The sequence below is a fragment of the Engystomops pustulosus genome, chromosome 2 (genome assembly GCF_040894005.1).
Source record: "Engystomops pustulosus chromosome 2, aEngPut4.maternal, whole genome shotgun sequence".
NCBI classification, from domain to species: Eukaryota; Metazoa; Chordata; class Amphibia; order Anura; family Leptodactylidae; genus Engystomops; species Engystomops pustulosus.
Window position 1 is genome coordinate 177,233,085 of NC_092412.1, and position 23,874 is coordinate 177,256,958.

At 39.2% G+C, this 23,874-nt stretch overlaps 1 protein-coding gene across 2 annotated transcripts in view; it reads left to right on the forward strand.

Moving 5' to 3' along the window:
• The window catches only part of LOC140118930 (uncharacterized), a 41,416-nt gene extending 31,946 nt beyond the window's left edge, over positions 1–9,470 (forward strand). For both annotated transcript variants that reach the window (XM_072137397.1, XM_072137398.1), the window contains exons 5-9: positions 3,203–3,374; positions 3,681–4,921; positions 5,385–5,461; positions 5,568–5,604; positions 6,969–9,470. In XM_072137397.1, coding sequence (XP_071993498.1) covers positions 3,203–3,374; positions 3,681–4,921; positions 5,385–5,461; positions 5,568–5,601 — 1,524 coding nt within the window. In that variant the 3' untranslated portion in view covers positions 5,602–5,604; positions 6,969–9,470. The remainder of the gene's footprint in view (positions 1–3,202; positions 3,375–3,680; positions 4,922–5,384; positions 5,462–5,567; positions 5,605–6,968) is intronic.
• Positions 9,471–23,874: the final 14,404 nt, after the last annotated feature.

Here is a 23,874-nt window from a genome sequence, read left to right on the forward strand (position 1 = left end):
GTTATAGAATGGAAGATACAGGCTGATAAAGGGTGATCTCCAACATAAAAGAGGGAATGCTAAAAATGATTTTTCATACCATAATTGTCTAATTAAAAGTGTTAAGGTATTGTTTAAACAGTGTTATTTAATGTTTTATAATACTGTATTTTCATTTATATTTGTAGTTTACCCTTCGCTGTGTTAGGTACCAAATTCATAAATTAGATATTTTGAACCAAAAACATCAATGAAACTATTACAGTTTTTATTTTGGCTGCAAATGTGGTATACAAATCTTTTCTTAAGTGTAGTTTCAGGTCACTGACGATGGGAGGATCTTTTTATAACTTACTTTTCTAATGCAGCTTATTTTCTATGAGGCTGTAAAGACATTCGGTGGAAACTAGGCTGTAAATATTTTCACTGTAACAGAAGTTGCATAACCACCTCAGTTACAGGATAGAGAGCTGATATGAATCTAGAAAGTTAACCGGTTAAGGACTGGGTTTTTTCATGTCCATTTTTCACTCCCCACCTTCAAAAATCTATAACTTTTTTATTTTTACACGTAAAGAGCTATGTGATGGCTTGTTTTCTGCGTAACAAATTGCACTTCATAGTGATGGTATTAAATATTCCATGCCATGTACTCGGAAGCGGGAAAAAAATTCCAAATGCAGTGAAAATGGTGAAAAACCGCATTTGTGCCGTATTCTTGTGGGCTTGGATATTACGTCTTTCACTGAGCTCCCCACATGACATGTCTACTTTATTCTTTGGGTCGGTTCGATTAAGAGGATACCAAATTTGTATAGGTTTTATAATGTTTTCATACATTTACAAAAATTAAAACCTCCTGTACAAAAATTCTTTTTTTGATTTGGCCAACTTCTGGTGCTAATAACTTTTTTATACTTCGGTATACGGAGCTGTGGGTGGTGTCATTTTTTGCGAAAATTGATAATATTTTCAATGATATCATTTTTAGAACTGTACGACCTTTTGATAACTTTTTATAGATTTTTTTTTATATTTTTCAAAATGGCAAAAAAGTGCCATTTTCGACTTTGGGCGCTATTTTCCGTTACGGGGTTAAACACATTGAAAAACCATTATCATATTTTGATAGATCCGGCATTTTCGGACTGGTCGATACCTAATGTGTTTATGATTTTTACTGTTTATTTATATTTATGTCAGTTCTAGGGAAAGGGGGGTGATTTGAAATTTTAGGTTTTTTTTATTATAATTTTTTTATCCCAGGCAAGATGGCGGCACCCATGCGGCGCTATCTTTTTGAGGCTGCTGGCAGCTTTGCCAGCAGCCATCGCTGTGATAACACCTGCGATCGGTGCTAGCACTGATCGTGGGTGTTACCGGTAAGCCTTTGCTGCAATATGCAGCAAAGACTTACCGGCTATGGAGAGGGCTGAGCACGTGAGCCCTTTTCATGCAGCGCGACCCGACCGCCGCCGTGAATACACGGCGGGTGGTTGCGAACTGGTTAAAGTACAAGGTAGTAGTATAGTCTCTGTTTTTTGATGACAAGTCTTAGAATAACCATAGCAGAAATGCCCTACAAAGGATATGCAATTGATGAAGGATGTGGTTAAGTACATGCACCACTCCATTCACACAGTTAACTTGTAAGTACCTCCAACATCTTTATTGGTGGAGATCCTAGTAAGTAGTTCCAGATGTTAAGACTCAAAACAAGGGAGACAAATAAATTTAAAGCAGCCATGGCAACCCACTGATCGCTGATATGATCACCATAAGCAGGAGCATCGCTAGGTCAAAAGATCTTGGGCTCATGCCCTGGATCTTTTGGCCCGATCCCCGGATCTCCCCTGGTCAGCAGGATATTTGTCCTGCTGCCCTGGCATTCCTTCCCTCTCTCATCACGATCTGTGTCCTTAGGACACAAATCGTGATGAGAACATGTGCATTACTTTCCCCTGCTGGTCCTAGCCTCTGGGAAAATAAGACTCCCGGAGGCTGCAGGACCTGTGATGATGTCATGATCACATGCACAGAACTGTATCTGTGAGGTGAGGAGGAAACATAATAGCAGAAAAGGGAAGGGGGAGAACTTGGGAGTAACTGTGTGGGCACATTACCGACTGGAGGGGGCTGTGTGGGCACATTACTTACTGGGGGGTGGCTGTGTGGGCACATTACTTACTGGGGGGTGGCTGTGTGGGCACATTACTTACTGGGGGGGCTGTGCGGGCACATTAATTACTGGGGGGTGGCTGTGTGGGCACATTACTTGGGGGCACATTACTTACTAGGGGGGCTGTGTGGGAACATTACTTTTGGGGTGGGGGCTGTGTGGGCACATTTACTTTCTGGGGGGGCTGTTTGGGCACATTACTTTCTTGGAGTCTGTGTGGGGGACATTACTGGGGGGCTGTGTGGGCACACTTCTTACTGGGGGGCTGTGTGGGCACATTACTTACTGGGGGCTGTGTGGGTACATTACTTACTGGGGGGGGGGCTGTGTGGTGGACATTACTTGGGGGCAGTGTGGGGGAAATTACCAGTGGGCTGTTCTGGGAACATTACTGGGGGTAGCTGTGTGGGGGACATTATTGAGGGGCTGTGGGCCACATTACAGGGGGGCTATATGGGGGACATTACTAGGGGTAACTGTGTGGGGCACATTTTTTGGGGAGCATTCACATGTGACACTAGGACAGTCCTTGCCTGAAACACATGTGATCAGTAATGAGCACCTGGTTTTGTTTAAATGCTAGACAAACGTGTGGACACAGCCTTACAGTATTTGGGGGAGATTGTTAGGGGCAGCAGCAGGATAATGCTGTCAGGGAACCAAGATGTAGGAACAATGAGCAACATAAGATGTGGTGATGCCTAATGGAGAAGATAGAGGACACGTCACCTGCAGTCACTAGATGTAATAAGTAGGGATTTCTCCTGTGTTTCTGTGGCTGTATATACATTCAGTAAAGTGGTTATTGGCACAACCAAATGTGAGGGGGTTATGTTCAGGTGGGGGAATGCATACAAATGCATTGGGGCCTGTGCCCCGATTCTATTACCACCTTTACCACCCTAGCAACGCCCCTGACCATAAGTATTAGTGCTCATTGGTTAAGTAGCCTCATAGTTGAATTTGGCCTACAAACAGACAATGAAGATGACTATAAGCCTTAATTAGTTTACACTGTATGTGATATTACTATTTATTTCCTAGATTGCAGTCGACGCTTATCTCCAAACTGTAAATATGAATCTTGTTGAGATTTTGCAGCGGGTAAAGGATTCGATACTCAAACTTCATAATTTCGAGGCAGAATTGGGGTCAGCTTCAGAATGTATATCATATTATTACAAACATGGCCAAGATAATAACGATGGCACCAAAGGTAAGAACAAAATAATTTTTGTGTGTAAACTTCTTAGTTCAGTGCTTAGTAATGCTTCATATGCTTCTCTGGTATGTGCCTAAATTGCCTCACGGTGGTTGGAAATAGTGTAAGAATATGCACTAGTTTAAGGCCAAATTGTTGCATCTTAGCCTCTGTGTTGCTCACTTAAATAACATATCTAGTTTACTTTTCTTAAAATATGCTGATCACACTAACCTGGCATGTGTCACTTTGGATGTACTTTGTATCCCGACAGATCATGGCTTCATCGAAGCCTCTTTCTGTCTTTTCTGATCCTTGCAGGTCCACAATGTGCATGTCCTTCCCCAACAATACCTTTTTCCGTCAGTGAGACTTCCCAAACATCTCTAAATTACTTGTCAGAATTTCCAAGCAGCGCATACACATCAAGTTATTCCTTTCCTACCAGTGCCCTGGCAGAGGACATGAGTGCCAGTTATCCTGAGAAGAGCACACAGGGACTGGATTCAACAGTCACCTTCACAGATGTGCCAAGTGATTTAACACCTCTCACCACCATTGTGAATCATTCATATTCTGATACCACCGAGCAATCTGGGGATTATGCAGACTATCCCCATACTCCTCCTGATTTTCCAGTGAATAGTACAGAATTTCCTAATGATATCCAGGATCCATCAAATGTTACCCTCCATCCTTCTCAGACTAGAACACATCCTGTGCAAGTAACTAAAGAAGCATCAAATTCAGGTACCGAGGGCATGTATGAATCAGTGGTGCCCCCTACAATAGAAAATCCCATCCTTCCCACAAGTTCTCATATGAAGAGAGAATTTTCTACTTTCATGGAACCAGATGAAATACAGGAAACTACAATGAGTGACATAAGTTCACACAGCTCTATAGGGGATGTGCTTCAAGACTCCGAGTCTATGCCCAGCAAAGAACCTGGCACTGAAACATCTTCCAGCTCTGTGACTAAAATACGGCGATCTCTTGTAAATATGGACACATTTACCAAGTCAGATTCATCAACACATGCTGTCTCTGGCCTTTTCAGTGGTTCCAATGATCCAAACGCCCCCCTTCATAATTCTGTTCATACAAACATCCCATATAGTGGAATAGGCTTGTCTCACCCTGAAGCCCCTGAACCCACTTCCCAGGGGAGAGTCATAGAGGATAACAACCTTGGCTGGGCTTCCTCTTATCTATCCTCTACTATATTGACCACTAAAGCAGAACATTCTGTGTTTACTCCTGGGCCTGGAGGCCACTTACCACTTTCAGATGCTACAAATAAACCATTGATAAGTGTTCATAAGTCTTACAATATTCTTCCACAGCAAGAGAGCAACCTAGCTATTCATGACAGAGAAAACAGTGTTTCAGGTCCCAACTATGGCTCTAATATGCTCCCTATCATTGCAACAGAAAAGTCTGAAGATAGAACAAAGAACGAACACAATCAAAGCAACCTGCAGCTGCTTATCGTGGTACCCCTTGTGGTGTTAGTGTTGCTGTTTCTATGCGGATTTCTGTATTACAGGTATCAATATCGGGTGAGTCATTTCATATTGCACAAAATATATCTTGTTAAATGTATAATATTATAGCTATTTCAACCTAAATACAATTTATCATCCCTCATGTACAGTTTAATAAACTTTTAATAACTTTTTTTTTTACAACCATCTAAGTCTTTGTTCACACGATATGTTTGCATTGAGTTTTGAACAGCATTGACGATGCATTGGGAAAATACATATGAGTATTGCACTTTTAATCATTTTTATTAATGTTAAAAAGCAAAATATGTGTTGCTACTTTCAAAACGTATGCGTACTGGTGAAAATTTGTATTCATCCTTGATATGTTACTTCCCATTGCATTTGCAATGGGACCTTCTAGTAAAACCACTCTAGTCTTCTAAGAAGCATTTGTCATGTGACTAAATTGTAGGTGCTTGACTATGCAAATTGTAACTGTTGGTTTTCTTAGTACTTTTTGTTTTCTGATCTACAGAAATTAAGAAGAAGATTAACTATGAGTTGTGACCAAGATCTTACTATAAATCATATTGCAGAGTCACCTGAAGAGAGGTAAGTTCCAGTTCTAAAGATGTTTAGTGTAATTTGATCCTGTACTTTTGTATGTGACCACACCTTGATCTTCTTCTCTCATCAATGTTATTCTATTTTTTTCTAGGGTGCACTTACAAATAGAGTGTGATGTTGTGTAGCTGGTATGTATAGTAGCCTTTTTATTGTAATTTTATTGTACTTTTGTATATTGTACATTGTAATACTTTGCTTCTTTGAGCATTCTTCTGATATAGGGCAGTGGTTTAGCTGAATCTTGCAGTTTAAGATGCAGTTCAACATCAATTCCTTCATAAAAAATATATATTAGCCTTGATACATCAGTGCCCAATACATTCGTGCTCCACCCCTAAGGTTTCAGAAGGCTTGTAACAAACTGCCTCTATAGTGTCTTCCTTTAAAATCCTCCCATAACAGCTTCTGTCCACTCCACTCCAGTCAACATGACGCACTTTTCTGTAAGTAAAAGGCTATAAGCACCTTTTTACAGGCTTTGGTAGTAAATTGAGACCGGGAATAACCAATTTAATATTGCTCTCATAGTGCCCTACACTCTAGTATCTGGAAACCAACATTAGTACTGATATGATGGAACAGACTTTCTACACAGCTGCAGTTGGATGCATTTTAAACTTGCATAAAACAATGCATATTTTTTAAAATTATTTACGGTAGTTAAATTATTTACTGAATTTTTTTAACAAATTGGGTGTGCAGGTGGAAAACCATCATTACGATGAAACATTCAGTTGGTTATGAATTATAGGAAAACAGTGGTCATTGTCAAGTTTTGGCTACACCTTGACCACATCGCAGCGGCATCATAACCACTTCATTACTGTGTAATCATAACCATACAATGACCAGGCCCAATCAATGCTGACTATAAATATTCATGAGGTACTAGATAGAAATTTGCAAAGGCCAAATATAAGATGCCCCAAAATTGTTACTTTGTATACTGAAACAGACTAATTTTCATCCTTGATGTTACAATCAGCAGGGCTGAAAGTTTAAGGGTGAATTCACATTTTGCAAAATTGTAGCATACAAATGCTGCATATCCAACACGGCCAGATAAATGCAATTATCAGACTCTTCCACAACGGATCTGCTGTGTATAGTCACAGTATAGTAGTGTAATGAAAACGGCATTTGATCTATTGTGTATCATATAATGGCTATGTATATAATTGCTTGCCATGATCTGTGAGGCAGTGAGCCTATAGGCCAACTGTGGAATGTTGTATGATACTGTTTGGCATACTCTAACCCAGAACTATATAAATCATCTCCAAATACAACATTTTATAGCTGCAATTCACAGGAGTTGTTAGAATAAAGTGGTCTGTAAATAATTGACTCAGACAGGTGTGTTGCAAGAACAAGGCCACTGAGGGAGTCAGTTTATGTTCTAAGCTTTGTTGGCTTAACAAATACAATGCACAGTACTGTATTAACTCTTTGTACCGCTTAACTACTGTACATCTTTTTTTTCTTCTCACAGGTCAATTATTGAAGAGAACTATGGAGGTTGTTGAGGACTGTCGGCAGTCACGTCTGGATGGCACGGGAAGAGCCAGACCTTACAGTCACTATGTGTCATGGTTTTTTTCCATGTGTTGTCATAATGAGGCTTGAACATATAACCTATATGGGATTTGCATCTGCTGGAAGATTCTTTAACCAGCGAAATACTTGACAGATTATGTCCGTTCAAGGGACTCTTCTTTCCTTGAGAGTCCGGTCTGTTTTTTTTAAAAGACTCATTTAACTGGCACTTTGACTTCCCACTGAAATTGTTGTGGACAATAAGTGGTTACTAAGGGAATGATGTGAAAGTCTGTTTGTAGAAATACCTTTTAATGAATGTCATACAAGCAGCTCATGTATTGTGTAAGTATGAAAAAGGCTGAGTACCCCAGCCAGCCTCGCATTTCTGTAGTGTGTGTTAACTTAGTCTGCAAACACCATGCAGCTTTTGGGGCAGGTTCGATTTGTGTTTTTTATACCGGGATCCTATCCATAAGATTCAGATCTTATTTTATATTCTAAATCTGCTAGTGTTTTATTCTTCAAAAAATATAATCAAAAACTGTTTGTACCAATAATTGTACACAAAAGGGTAGTACATAAGAAGACGTTTTAGAGGTGAACTTTCTGATCGGTGAGGGTCCCATTCCACAAAATGAATGTAGTTTAACGTTGTGCATGTGCAGATGGCTCTATGGGACTTGTATTGTCTATGGTCACCCCCGTGCTGTAGTTTGCCACCTATGGCAGTTGCATATTCATTGAATAGAGCTGCATTGCACATGCCTGACCTAGTCCTTTATTCATTTTGGGGAATGAGATGACCATTCCTATGATTGGTGCACTTTTACAGTATGAACTTGATCTGCAAAATAATTTAGTGCATTTTATAAAACCACACAAACTGCTATTGTGTAAGTCATTTATGTGAACAAAGTTTTATTTAAGTTGAATATTTTAAACACATTTTTGGGTTGTCATTATATTCCTACTGACTTTTCTTTAAGGGTATGTTGTAACACTCAGGATTGTTATATTTATCATGGTAAATTGTTCTTTTATTTTGATCAAATTCTCATGTCATGGTCTATAACTTTTGGAGATTGCAAACCTGCTTTTACGAAGTAGCTGCTGGTAGGAAACCAATTTACATCCAATTTTGTAAGCCAAAGATTAGGAACGGGACATAAACAAAAAGAAATTAAAAGGGAAAGAATTGCAGCACTTTTGGGCCCGATCCTAGTTTTTGACTTAAAAATACTGATGTAAATTGTTGTCATGTGAAAGTGACCCTAGTGAGTAACCAAAAAGAAGTGTTTGAAAAAAAATAGATATTCAGTTTCCATTTCATATAGGGAATGCGCATTTGCACTTAAATAGGAATAATCCATTTTAATTATGTCTTTTTCCTTCTCACATACTTATCTAACGTGCTCACTCGCCTTTGGCCTATTAAGGTTTCATTTCCTTTACCAGATTTTTTTTTTTGCCTGACAGTGATGTATGCCAGCACAGATGAGAAGTTTTTGTACATTTTTCCCTCTGCTAGGTTTTTTTTTGTTATTGGTAAAGATAAGCGTGGTCCTACACAGTGTATTTAAATAGGAAATATATTTCTGACAAAAAAAAAAAACGTTTTGCACTCCATATTTAACTGTGAGGCTACAAGGCTAAGACTTCACATGTTGCTATTTTCTGCTACAGCGCAACCAGATTCAAAACCTGGCAGGTTTTTACATCAGATTTCTTTGCGTTCTCCAACAGCTGTTGCATTGCAAAGTGTAAAAAAAATCACTGGTGAAATATGCAGCTTCACTGCGTTATGCTTTAAACTTTTTATATACAGAACATGAAAACATGTGGTCTATATTCCCTGCACTATGCTGTTACTGTACGTTGCACAGTTTAGCCATGTGTAGTTTCACTGCAGTTGCCCCAGCAAAAAATAAAACTGTATTTAGCATCGTTAGAAATGGCAACTATTGTTTTACATGGCATTACAGATGTATTCATATGGGGTTTTTATGCTGTTTTTGCCAAACTGCAGGCGAAAAAATAGGAGATAAGGCTGCAGTTTTATTAAAAAAAAAAAAACAATTCCGCAAATCCGGCACCTACGGAGTAACAAAAACTACAAAGTCACTTTACATTGAATTACATAATATTTGCTCTCATAATATACAAAAAAGTAGGATCGATTATGTGATTATATTGCATGTTGACTTCTGTTTTGAAAGGAAATAAGAGGAATTAAAGTATGACGTCTCATTCACATTTTTGTTCTTATGGACACCACCCAATTCCGTTGTATTTAATATGTCTATTCAGACATCCTCGTTTTTCTACAGACTGTTTTCCAGACCAATGACATTCATTAAAGGATTAAAGGAAATCAACAACTTAAAAAAAAAAAAAAAACATCTAAGGATACTCACCTGCGCTCTTCTTCTTCTTGAGCCTGGGACTGTCTTTTGCTGGTCTTGACAGGCCCGCATCACCTAGAAAAGAAAGTTATAATTAGCAGCATGGAGTGCGGGGACAAGGTGCCTGGCGCTTTGGGCTGCTAATTATGCATGCCACGCCCCTCCCTCACCCTCGTGTGACATCACCTACTTCTACCAGCATGGGAGGTGGCGAGAGCGTGCATAATTAGCAGCCTGGAGCGCCCATCACATCTTGACCCCATGTTCTGTGCTGCTAATTATAAGTTTGTTTTCTAGGTGATCCCAGCGTATCAAGCTTAGTGAAGGATCAAGCTGAAGAGGAATGCAGGTGAATATCATTCCACTACGGCACAGGCTATACCCAGTGCTTTCTCACCCTCCAAGCATGCCCCCCTTAACAGCCCTCCTCAACGGTGAGGTAGCTTAAAGGAGAATTATCACATTTCCAGTCTCCAGTACTTCTAGCACAAACACACAGGATGTGTAACAATTAAAGCTGATATGCAAAGCAAAGAAGTCTAAATTCTTATGCTATAACTTTCTTAAGCCTGGGCTTGGTAGCTTTCTTTAAAAAGCAAGGTTCACCATTCATGATGAAGCTGTGTGATTTACTCCCTCTGCAAAACCCATCTAACCATTTCATCATGCAATAAGGAGTCAAAATATTGCATGAAGAAGCATCCTGCAGCCTAAAATCTGAGGAAAATGTTGCCCTTTTTAGCCATTTATTTATTGTTTGTTAAAGTAACCTTTAGGTTCATGGTAAAGACAAGAGAGCTATATTTTACAGATTTTTAGATGATACACAGAAAAATGATTAGCTAGCGGATGTCTTGTCAAACATAGCGGAAGGAAGAAAAACAATGTGTGATAACCAGTCCATGTTTTTCTTTCTTTGAAATGTGTTTTAGAAATGTTTTATATTACTATAGGATTTCTAGTAGAGTTGATCTCCTCTGGAATGGTATAGATCTCTCTGTGCTGGACACAGATATTCGATTGAGAGTTTTTTTAAGTGTATTTTTATACTTTAACATTATAAATGTGTGTTTTATAAATGTTTATTTAATGGAAATGTATATTTAATAAATGTTTTAATAAATCTCTTGTGTCTTGTTTTTTTTACAAATACTTATAGTAAATATAAATATCCTTTTATAAGTCTATTGTACAATCAAATTTTTGATCTTGTATTGTTAAGGTTGCATATGTTTCTGTGTTTAACATGTTTTTCACTTCTGCTACATGTTATTGTATATCAAAGCAGAAGTGTTAACATTCTTGGGATTCTTACTCTAAAATCGATGTTATGAAGTATCTAGAATGTAGATATTTAGTAGAATGCAGTGTCATTTTGAGAAAAGATGCTTATAAACAGAAGTCATGTAATAACAATACATTTTTTTATGCAAAGATATTGTTTATGAATCTTGTGATGTCTAATTTTCTCCAAGAATACTATATTTCTCCCCTCCTGAGACTGCATTGGATAGGGAATTTTCGGTGCCCCCCTGATGGTATCGCATGCCATCTCCTCTTTAGCTCTTAGATTGTATAGGCATTAAAATGTGACAAAAGCACGAGTACGGGTCAATGGGTACCTGTCTGAATACTTCCTGCTAGGGAGGGTGACTAGACAAGGCTGTCCGCGCTCTCCCTTGCTTTTTTCTCTAGTACTGGAGCCTCTAACTGTCCAGTGGGCAGTGGGCGCCAGCACCAGGAAACACATGGAGGAGACATTACACTATTATACCTCACATCATTATACAGGCTGTCAGTCATGTGTATAGGAAGATCTCATTTTTCTAAACAAATGGACCTGTCGCGGCAGGGATTTATGACAAGAAATTTTACAAAACTGCCTCTAGGCAGTCAAAATGGCCCATATCCGGACAGATAAAAAGTAAAATATCCCTTTTATTGAAGATATCAAAATAATTCAACAATAGTTCAAACTAAAGTGGCGTTGTGTGAGGCCATTGCCCCTCTGATACCCATTGAACTGAATATTGCTGCTGTTGGCTGGTCTAGAGCTACCAGCCAAAAGCAGCAATTGTAGACCCAATGGGGTGAGGGGAGGTCATGAATCAATTTTATTAACTTTAATTTATGGAGAAAAAGTAAATCACCAATTCTTGTATTAGATTTTTAGCCTTTTTTTTTGGGGGGGGGGGCGTTCACTGTACCATAAAAATAACATATTATCTTTATTCTATGGATCACCATGATTATGCCAATACCTTATTTATATACAGTAGTTTTCTTTTATATCTGTCCAATTTTACTGAAGAAAAGGAAAATGGCAAAAATTGCATTTATTTTAGTATCACCATTTTTCAGATGCATAACTTTAGTATTTTCTGGTTGACAAAGCTGGTAAATTTCATTATTCAAAGTGGGCTTATTTGTTGCATGACAAGTTGTTCTGTTCAGTGGTACCATTTCAGGACTTGTAACTTTTTTGATAATTTTTTGTAAAGGCATGAGTTTTTCTTTCACAGTCTTCACCAAGTGGGTACAATAATGACTGATTTATTGTATAGATTGGTACAGAAGTATCACATATGTGGGGTTTTTTTTTTTGTTATTTAGTGATTTTTGTACTTTATTAGTTGTGTATAGGGAATTGTGATGTTTAGGTGACTTTAGGTTCAATGGAGGGCTTAGTCTCCTGTCACCCCGCTTTTGCTGGGCATGTATAGGGGTTAAATACCTTCTTCAGTTGTATCAAAATGGAATTCTAAAGACGTTTGTGTCTCTTAGTCAAAAGTTTAATCTAGCTCCCACTGCCTTCTATAGGTACTTACAGTTACACCATGCGTTGGGGGCGCAGTTTATGGGGGAGGAAGTAAAAGTTTAGGACAGCCCTTTAGAAGCTATTGCCAGAACTAAAGAACTTGCAAAACCTACATGTATCTTCTATAAACAATAGACGCTTAGCATTTACCCACTGAGAGAAGCTTTCACATATGGCAGAGAGATATACCTGAGTTAGAGGACTGTAACTTAAAATAAATCACACATAACTGGCGAACCACTGTTAGCAGAGGGACTAGTTGAACCAGGTTAAATGGCTGCACAGAGTATACCTGACCCCTTTGCGTCAAATGAGCAGACTTTCCTCAGATTTGTGTACTAGATGTGGGGAGGGCACAGGTACCTTTTTCCGCATGATTTGGGATAAGGATTATTGGATGTACATTCATTCCTACATCATTGAGCATTTGGGTCGCCCCCCCATGACCAAGCAGTTTTTGTCATAGAAAGCTGCATAAAAACCCAATGAGGTATAACTAGGAGTTGCTAAAATGGAAATCCCAGAGCGCTGGAGTCCTGTTATATTTGGGATTCTTGGGCCCATGTTGAAGCATGCAAAACTGTGCTCTGTTTGCTGATTGAATCCTTTTGTTTGTATCCAGTCTGGTGACCTTTGTTCTAAATATTTTTAGAACATTACAATTGGCAAACTGTCAGGAAACTAGGACTTTACAATCTCTGAACTGCACCATGGCTCTGCAACACAGTAGATGGTGCTCACAAGTATCTTGAGAAAATGATCTGTGTCATAAAGATGGGACTGTCCACTTTGGTGTCTTTTTAAATTATCAAGACACAATGACAGATACTTCCTTAGCCAGTACAGCATGAGACAATACCTGATGAGGTTCAGGCCTAGTCACTCACCTTTTTTTCTTTTTGTTACGCCAAATTGTGACTGATGGTTGTGTACTATACAAAACTGTATTGTAACAAATGAAATACTAGTACTGTCAAGAATGTTTGAAGAGAGCTCATGTGCTGAGTCCTCTTCAAACATATTAGGTGTTTGCTGCATTATGCCCACCAGAAACACTACCCATCAGTGTTGGCACCAATCGCTGATGTTAACCTGTTAAAGGGAACCTGTCACAACCAAACTCATTTTCACTAAACTCAAATTGCAGAAGCCCATTTCAGCTGGATTGCAAAGATGTCTTTCTGCCTTTTCTATGCATTACAATATAATTGTGTGTTTTTACTTACCTTGCACCTTGACAGAATACTGTTCTAAGTTCCAGGTTTGTTTTGGTTTGGATGCATTTAAAAAAATACACTTGTCTTGTCTGTGCAGATCAATCACTCCTCAGCCCCCACCTTTCTGCTCCTGTACAACTCCTCCTACCTGTTTCTTCACTTACACAAAGTCATATCTTACCATGTTGTGAGCTGACATCAGTAGAGGATGGAGGAGTTGTGCAGGAGCACAAAAGTGGGGGCTGAGAGCTGAGGAGTGATTGTGCTGCACAGACAAGACAAGTGTATTTTTTAAATGCATCCAAACCAAAACAAACCTGGAACTCAGAACAGCATTCTGTCAGGGTGCAATGTAAGTTAAAACACCTAATTATATTGAAATGCAAATGCTTAGAAAAGGAAGAAAGACATCTTTGCAATCCAGATTTAATGGGCTTCTGTAGCCGGTCTTTAGTGAAAATCAAGTTCCTGGTGACAGGTTCCGTTTAATATCCCTGCAAACAAGTAAGTTTTTATGGTGAAGCATGAAGAGATACCTTTGTAAGCAAACTGCCGTACATTTATGCTTTACATGCTTTTCAAGGATTCCAGTTACTTTTATAACTAGTAGGACAAAAGATGTGTGGCTTGATGAAAGGGGGTTGGGCTTCACAAGAATTGAGGAGTGTGCCAACATTTTTGTGGAGTTCTCTAAACTACTAATATGTTAGATGCAAAGTTGTTTAGCATTAGACACTGATTAATCTAGTGCAGTTTAAGACTGTCCATTTAATTTTTAATAAATCTGTCTCTATGTGAAGAAAAGGACAGGTACACAAATCTTAATCATTAAATTTAGTTGTTTCATTCAGTCCAGTTGCCACAAGTATATAAAATGTAACCTTCATCCATATAGCCGCATTTACAAACCTATAAATAATGTCTCATTTTAAAATGGTATTATTTGAGAACGCTACCGTAATAGTGTAATAGCATGCCACCATTATAACTTGAATCAGGTTAGTTGAGACCATGATAAGTTACCAAGCGAGGAGTTCTAGCAAACCATTAGCACAAAACTTTCCATCTGGAGTTTCATGGTATGGGTTTTCATTTATATAAAGCACAATGCTACCACAAGTCTCTGGAGCAGTGTAAATGTGTTCTGTGAAGAATTACTCTTACTTATCTGACAGTCTGATGGATGGTTCTTAGTTTTGCTTGGAGAATGTTACTTGCCTAAAGGCATTGCATCAAAATGTACAGTTTGGTGGAGGAGGGATAATGCCATTCTTTTTTTCAAGGATAACCTATGACCTCTTTCAGTGAATGTAAATCATGCCAAGACATTTTGTATTGTATGCTTTCAGCTTTCTGGGAACAGTTTTGGGAAGACCCTTTGATGCACAAAACCAAGATCTATAAAGAAATGTCTGGGCATGAGTTTGGGATGAAAGAGCTGGACAGTCCTATCCAGAGATTGTGAAACAACCCCTCTCATCCACCATGAGTCTCTGACCACATGGGTAATGAATGGGTAAAAATTCCCTCAGACACAGTCCAAAACTTTGTAAAAAATCTTCCCAGAATTTAACCCCTTCAGGACTTAGCCCTTTTTCGTTTTTGCCTTTCTATTTTTACTCCCCTCATTCATTTTAATTTTTTTGTTTACGGAGATGTATCGGAACTTGTTATCTGCTGAACAAATTGCACTTTTTTTTGACACCTCCCCTTGAGGTTGGTATGATCACAAGTATTGAAAAACACGACTGACCACTGTAAATATCATAAAAATTGTATTTTATCATGTTTGGCAATTCTTTACAATGCTGAGCATCAAGTAAAATGTACAAAAGATGAAAAATTTTTTAGAAGTTTCTTTGGAGGTATACTTATAGTAGACTGCAGAATGTCTTTATCTTTGACGTGGGTTGTGTAGTCACAATTACCAATGGAGACTTCACTGTTCTGTGGCTTTGGCAAGCAAACATTATATCTCCGTTTCTAATACTTTGAGGGGTGCAGATTTGAAAATGGAGGGATATAAAGGGGGTTTCTAATATCATGTATTTTAAATTTAATTAAAAACAAAAATGATCCCCAAGAAAGTCAATTCTGAGGTCATCTTGAAAATATAGAAAACCGATGTTCGATTTGTAAGCTGCTTGACATCAAAATAAAATATCCAGACATTTCAAGACATTTCAAAAGCCTAGTTTTCTTAAAGTTCTGAGAGATATTGGGGCAGATTTATAAAAAGTGCCCTATGGTTAGACAGTGTAGAGTTAGAATAAACAGTTTTATTCTGCATCAGATTTATAAAATCTGCCCTTTCCAAAATACAGTTATTAAACACCATGTACAGGAGCTATTGTCTGCTGCTGCTGTGGCAGTTAGAAGCTGAGCGGTGATTGGTTGCTATTCTGCGACAGCTCATTAATATGAGCTCTGAGCTTTGATTACACATACGAGGGGTAGGGAACCCATATGACTATGTTCATGAGAATTGGGGGGGCTATGGCGCGCTCCACCTATGACAGAAGAAGATCATGAAATTCCTGTGAGCTTGAAAATATGTCCCATGAAGCCCATGCTGTGTTCGCCTTACCAGGATCTGCAGAATCAAAAGCTACCAACTCCTCCATTCTACGAATAAAACCGAGTTCCGGGATCCACTTGGGATCGTGGGAGGTTGTGGACCCTTCCAATGTCTGGGAATTACCATACGTGCTGCGATCAAAAAGTAACGAAGAAGGCCTTTCTTAATAGAGCTATTTGGGGAGAAGGAGTAACCCTCTTGCAAGTGACCTGATGATAGGTGTCGAAGACCTTGTTCCAAAATGGTTGGAGGACCGAGCAGCTCCACCAGATATGAAGTAGAGTACCCACTTCCGCACCGCAGAGACAGCACACGTCTGGAACTTTGGGAAAAATTCTGTGGAGCCGAGAGAGGCACCTATAGCACCTAGACAATATTTTATAATTCTTTTCCTGGGCACTACAGGGTAGTGGCATCTTATGCGAGAATAGAAAGGCCTCATCTAGCTCTTCATACATTAGTTTGACAGAGAGAGCTGCCTCCCATGCTCCGATATAACTCGGCCTACCAGGAGTGGCATCCTCTAGCAACAAGCCATATATGGCGGACAGCGCATAGGCTGGTGAGGAGGGCAGTCTAAACAAAGCTTCTAGGGCCGTGGGAGACGACCCGAATGCAGTGTGGTCTGGGTCCGCCATTACGTAAGATGTCAGTTGTCTGTACTCTAGCCAGGACAATGGGATGTCAGGATGGGAGGCCTTCAGGGACTCCATTGTGGGAATGGATTCGCCACCCCAAATAAACCTCCGAAAGGCCGTGCGAAGACTTGAGAAGAAAGAACTAGGGGGTCCAATCGGCAGGGTCTGATATAGGTACAGGAATCGGAGCATTGTGTCCATCTTAAGGACATTTAATCGGCCGAACCATGAGAGGTGGCGGCCACGGTTCTCTCTAAGAGAGGTTTGTAGTTTAAGGCATACAGGGATGAGAGGTCCGCTGAAATATGGATGCGAAGTAGCAAATATGGGAGTTTCTTCATTTAAAAGGGAATTGAGAGGCCAGGTGGAGCACCTCAGTCCCATATTATTTATTTTGTATGTCATTCCATGCAGTTTAGCTTGTACATTCATTAACTTTTTTGCCGCTCAGCACTATTGATCCTTACTGTCACATATATATATACATATACTTTTTATGGATTTTTTAACTTAGTCTAAAATAATCAAATTTTATGATGTTTCCCTCTTTTGAATTTCTTTTGGTATAATTAGGTAATGTTTTGAGAGTCCACAATTACTACTGAACCTGTATTCTTTACCATATGTAGCTTTCTGCACATTCATTATAATTATTACCATTTGGTTCAGTACTTTGGGTTATTTTTTGTCATGGAAACTGATTGTCGCTCCCCAATGATGTCACCGGCAGCGATGATTGAAGCCATTATGGTGCCCACACCCTGACGGCTTTTGACTGTCACAAATGGTGGTAACAATATTCAGCAAACACACGCTGTGTATGAAAAGGGCTCCCCCATAGCCCTCTCCATACTTTAGTAACAGATATGTGACTAACTAGTACGTCATGTACAAGGGGTTAAATGGAATTTATTTATCATTAGCAGGGAAAGCTCTATTACTGACTTTGCTACTCTGCTGCCCATCACATTAATTTAAGTGGCTTTGATCCTTTAATATATATATCTGCAGTGATCTGCACTGCTGGCTTTTTGGGGACTTATTGTCAAAAACGCACTTTAAAAGTTTGCAGAAAGGTTGTATATGCTTCACATAACCCAGGGGGAATGACTCCGCAACTTTTTAGTTGACTTTTGAAAAAATCACAATACATAAGTCTGGCCTTGCACAGTGCTTCTATGTTTAAGTGGCACAAAATGCCCAGAGCAACTTTTTGACCTCAAAAAGTGAAGAAAAGCAATAAAGCCATAAATGGCAATTTACACAGTGAAAAGTATGCTGATCAATCCCTGCTGAGATTGCACAGGATGCAGATACTCTGTTGTATCTGTTTGATCCCCAAACGTAACTGTACAACCAGATGCTTAAAGTAGCAGCTCACTTAAATGTATAGTTATGTTGTGGTGTAATAGCAGTTTAGAATTGATCATGTGATTGCTGCGAATGCATACATTGGCCATTGATCGAGGACACATGTTTTCACAAACTGATTGGGCATAATCTTTTGTCAAATTGGTGGGAGAAGCAATAATAATTTTCACATTTTTATTTTTTTTTATACTGTATGTCATTCTGCTTGTTTTTTTTTTTTTTTTTAATTGCTCCCTAGAACAATTCTGTGGCATTTAACAGGGTCAAAGAAGAAGTAGAAGTAGAAAATAATCAATCTTTATTTTGAAATGGTCCAATTTTTTTTGAAGTTACATTTCCTATTCTTTTCTTCAATTACAGCCTGTTTGATCCTATAATCTAGTTGTCCCATGGGAGGATAAGTGTCGTGGGGAATTATTACTTCAGTAAAAGACCAATTTTGGTGTTCATCTCCAAACATTCTAAAAATCTTGACATTTCTGTTTTCAAAGCCACAAAGTCCTGTTTTGTGCAGACACTGTAGGCCTTAACTTTGTGTACATACTGTATATTGCAAATTTGATTTGAACTTTCTAAGGGCTCTTTCACATTTGCGCTGTTTTTCACCTACTGGGTTCAGTGATTTCCACGGATGCCTCATAAATCCAAAATTCTTTTGGGTGTTTTCACACTGGCTTGTATTTTCACTGATCCGTTGTCCGTAGAAAAAAATTATGAAATATGTCCTATTTTTGTCACGGAAGCAGATCACATAAGGCAATAAAAGTTTATGGGTCCGCAAAAAAACAGATGAAAAAACAGGCTGAAAAAACAGGTGTGATGTTTGCAAAGCAATGTTAAACCTACACAGACACAACAGAGACAAAACCAACGGATGTGCAACTGAAGCTGAGCACTAACGGCAATGTGAAAGAATGATACTTAGAGCGTTTTTTGATCACATCAGTAATTTCTCACTGAAGCCATTGTGGCCTACGGACACATACAAATAAGTTTTCTCTTCCTGCCTTACTGACCTATTCTTTTGGATGGACTTTTTCACACTTGGGTTTAGAACCTGTTCTTTTTGTGTTCACTGACAACAGTGTGATAAAGGCCATTAAAAAGAAAAAGAAAGAAAACATGTTTGGTAAGGCATTAGTGAAAAATCACTGAAGCCAGAAAGAGTAAACCAATCTGAATGTGTACATAAGCCCATAACTGATGTGATTTCCCATTGGCACCAAGCCCAATTTTTCTAATCTGTAATTTTATGCAGTACTGATTTTAGAATGCTTTCATTTTTTAGGTGTTTTGTTTTCATACAACATTGTTCTTTATGTAAGTGGTCAGTTTTGGTTAAAGGGGGATTTGCATCTCACTAAGTTTGGTTTAATCAACAGAAAAAAAAATTTCTTCAATTTATTTTTAAAAAACCTACCTACATGCCCATAATATACTCTAAATAGGGCTTACCTGCCCCCTAGCAACGACGCTGTGTTGACATAAGATATGGCCACCATCTTATGGCCGCTCGTCAGCAGCAGTGGCCGTGCAAGCACCTAGAAAGAGGCTTCGGCTCCTCCAAGCCCACCAGGAAAATCTGAACGTGCATAGCTAGCGCATGCGCAGTTCACATATGCTAGTAATAAGATTAGATACACCTAGGACAACTTATATGGTCTAGACCTATAGTGGAACTAAATATTTACATATTTTGCATTGCTGCAAACAGAAGGTCCTTCGACAAAAGAAAAGATATTTTATATTAAGACTGTCTATAATAAAAGTTACATTTTAATAAAAATATATTTTCTTTGGTCGAAGTTCACATATGCTGGCCCCCCCCCCTGCCCCCAGGTCTAGTTCCAAACCGGCCCGCATGTCTAGTTCCACCCCTGCCCCCCACGTCTAGATCCCCCCTCTACCCCCACGTCTAATTTCCACCCCTGCCCCCAGGTTTAGTTCCCACCACTGACCCCAGGTCTAGTTGCCCTCAGCTAGTCCCCCCTGCCCTCAGCTAGCCCCTCCTGCCCCTGGCAAGTACCACCTTCCCTAAGCTGATCCACCCTGTCCCCATCTAGTCCCCCCCTGCTCCCAGCTAGTCTTCTTGCCCCCAGCTAGTCTTTCCCTGCCCTCAGCTAGACCCCCCCTGCCCCTAGCTAAAATCAAAAGGACAGTGATATCATAGGAGAATCACCAAACATCGGCAGCAGCTAATCACTAGTTGCTGCCGATGTTCACTCTTCCTCCTATCTGTGCCACATTGGGAGTCCTTTTGACATATCCTTACAATGTATGACAAAAATTAGATGTGAATGCAGCTTTAGTAACAATATATAAGATCCAGTCTTAGGATTAACCCTTCAGGTTTCCCTGATCTCCGAGTAAAAATCCAGAAGAACTTGAGACTAATGAGTTTATTTTTATGATTACCTCCCTAAAACAGGCTTAGTCCTTTTTTCGATTCCCTTCCAGCTAAATCCTTAGATATTAATCGAATTATTAGTGTAATCTGACATGTTTCCTCATGTGTGCTACATCCTACTTATTGAACACAGGAAATTACAATTTGTATATGTACCTCCACATATGATACAAATGTGCTTTAGTGTGAATGAATTTAAAAGCTCTGCAGTTATTGATATATTTTTTTATCAAGTATTGTTGTTTCTAAGTGGCCCAATAATGGAGCTATCCACTGTTAAGGTTACAGTAGGGAGTGCAATTTCCATATACAGTTTCCACACAGCTGACTGTAACTTACCTGTGGATATCTCTTTGACCATGACACCTACAGTACAAAATATGTGTTTGGGGTTCGACTGAACAACCCCTGGCCAATCACAGCAATGGCTTCTCAATATGGCTGGATTGGCTGTTCGGGCAGCAATCTCTCCAGGTCATGTGGGCGAACCCGAACCTAAGTGTCAGGTTCACTCATCTCTAGCGCTAATCAAATTTTCAAAGCAAAGAACAATAAACACCTTGTGTTATTTACAGAGAAACATGGTATATTCTGAATATATATATATATATATTAGTTCCCCAGTATTAATTTAGATATAACCTATTGATGGTGTTTATAATAAGTCTATCTATTTTGTAGTATGCTTAAAGAAAATACATTACTTACAGTAGTTTAGTAATTGGAATAGACAAAATGAAGTTTTCCTGCAGCTGGACAATATGTTTTCCCAAGGATTTTTTTTTCCAAGGATAAATACTGCATGTTTAACAGTTAGATTTTTGTTCCGGATGAGTTCCATATGGCCTTATTTATCTCAATTAACTTCAGTACACAATGGCCTGTTGACTTTCACTGTTTAATATTTGTAGAAGACAGCAGACTAAATATATGAAATATCCAGTTAATTATACTCATAGAAGTTATGGGTCACAAATTAAGATATTTGTGTTTAGTTACAGTGGGCATGGAATGTTTTCAGACCCTTTTAAATTGTTAACTTTTTGTTTCATTGCAGGCAATTGTTAAGATCCAAAAAGTTATTTTTTGCTTATTAATCTACGGACCAGCTTGACAGAAAAAACAGAAATATCACATCAAGTACTTAGACCTTTTGCTGTGACAGTCATTTAACTCACATGCTACCCATTTCCTTCTGATCCTCCTTAAGATGGTTCTAATCCTTTGAGTACAACTGTATTGAATTAAACTGATTGGATGTGATTAGGCACACACCTGTACATTTAAGAGCTCACAGTGCATGTCAGAGCACATGAGAATCATGAGGTCTAAGGAACTGCCCAAGGAGCTCAGAGACAGAATTGTGAAAAGGCACAGATTTGGCCTCCATAATTCTTAAATGGAAGAAGTTTGGGACAATCACAACTCTTCCTTGACCTTGCCACCCTGCCAAATTAAGCAATCATGGGAAAAGAACCTTGGTAAGAGAGGTAAACAAGAACCCTGAACTCCAGATATGCAGTAGGGTGCATCATTAGTCATATGTGCTGTTCTGGTCTATCTTCTCCTATTTCTACTGTAAGGGATTAGGTAGAGGGGATAATCTCCTGGGGTAGATCAAAGTCTGCTCCAGTCAAAGTTGATAGAACTGGTTGCAACTAGTTTTATTTATTTTACAAACAAAATATAGTAATGGCAACTTACAGTATGTTTTTTCTCAGTACTAAGAGAGCCCAATGTGTCTGCACTACAGTTAAAGAGGACATGTCATCCATATAAACGGCACTAGGAGCTACTTACTAAGGTAAACTCAAATGCAGCAGTGTTACACTGATAGCGCTATCGGAGGACTGCTACAACTGATGTAGCAATGTTACACTGCTAGCGTTATTGGAAACCTCCGATAATGCTAGAAGACACTGCCGCGCAGTACAATAGAAACGCCGGAACGCTCTGTAAGCTGTATTCAATTCTCATGATCCTTTGGTTCTCAGCAACTCCTCCTCCCTATTATTCTCTGCTCCCAGTGATGATGTAATAGACTGTCCTGCTCTGTTACCATAGTAATGATGTGTAGCTGCCATCACTGGGCATTACCTCACTGACATGAGGTCTCACCACAACACTGGCCATACTGGATGCACTGCAACCAGCCGACTACAGCCAAACGTAGTGATGACCACATGACCTGCCCAGACAGGTTCAGGAAATGTGATGTGGACATGTGACCAGCGGCCATCTTCTGTCCTGTGTTGCTTGGTGCAGAGAAAATCAACGGACAGATTAAAGGGCCAGTACCATTTTAATTCTCTATTATAGTTTATGTCAACAGCATTTTTCTGCCAAGGGGAGCAAAATTTCAAACAACAACTAATTATATAATGGGGCTTATTTACTAAGGGTTGCAGACTTTCATCGGACTGTTCACGGTTTTCGGGATTTGCGCAGCTAAGACAGGTATTTAACAGGGGTTTGTGCTGGGATTGTGTCAAACGTGATCGAATCATGCAACAGAAATCGGGGGGCTGTCGGACAACCCGCCTGATTCGGACTGAGCGCAGGATTTAAGATTCAAATTGTGTTGCAAGACAATGCACTTACATAAACCAGGAAGAAGAAGGTGAACACCGGCGGACCTGAGCGGGGAAGGGACACATGCAGGATATTGGGTGTTCAATGTTAGTGAATCGCGCCAGAGTGCATGATTGCCGGACACCCCGTACTTCGTGAACTCCAACCGCTAGGTAAGTAAATGTGCCCCATTATGTTCTATTTTAAGGACCCATTTGTATATGAATTATGCTGATTCCTGGAATACCCCTTTAAACATGACTCATGAAGGTTTAGCAGCAACATGTTTTAATTTATATGCACATTTAAACACTTCCATATACACACATGTATATGTTCATAATTATACACACATATACACGCACATGTACAGTATATACACACATGTATACATTGCTATATATACACAGACACATGTAAACTGTACACTGCTATAAACACACATAAATGTAAACACTGCTATATACACACATAAATGTAAACACTGCTATATACACATATAAATGTAAACACTGCTATATACACACACGTGTATACACTGCTATATACACACACGTGTATACACTGCTATATACACACACGTGTATACACTGCTATATACACACACACGTGTATACACTGCTATATACACACACACGTGTATACACTGCTATATACACACACGTGTATACACTGCTATATACACACACGTGTATACACTGCTATATACACACACACGTGTATACACTGCTATATACACACACGTGTATACACTGCTATATACACACACACGTGTATACACTGCTATATACACACACGTGTATACACTGCTATATACACACACGTGTATACACTGCTATATACACACACGTGTATAC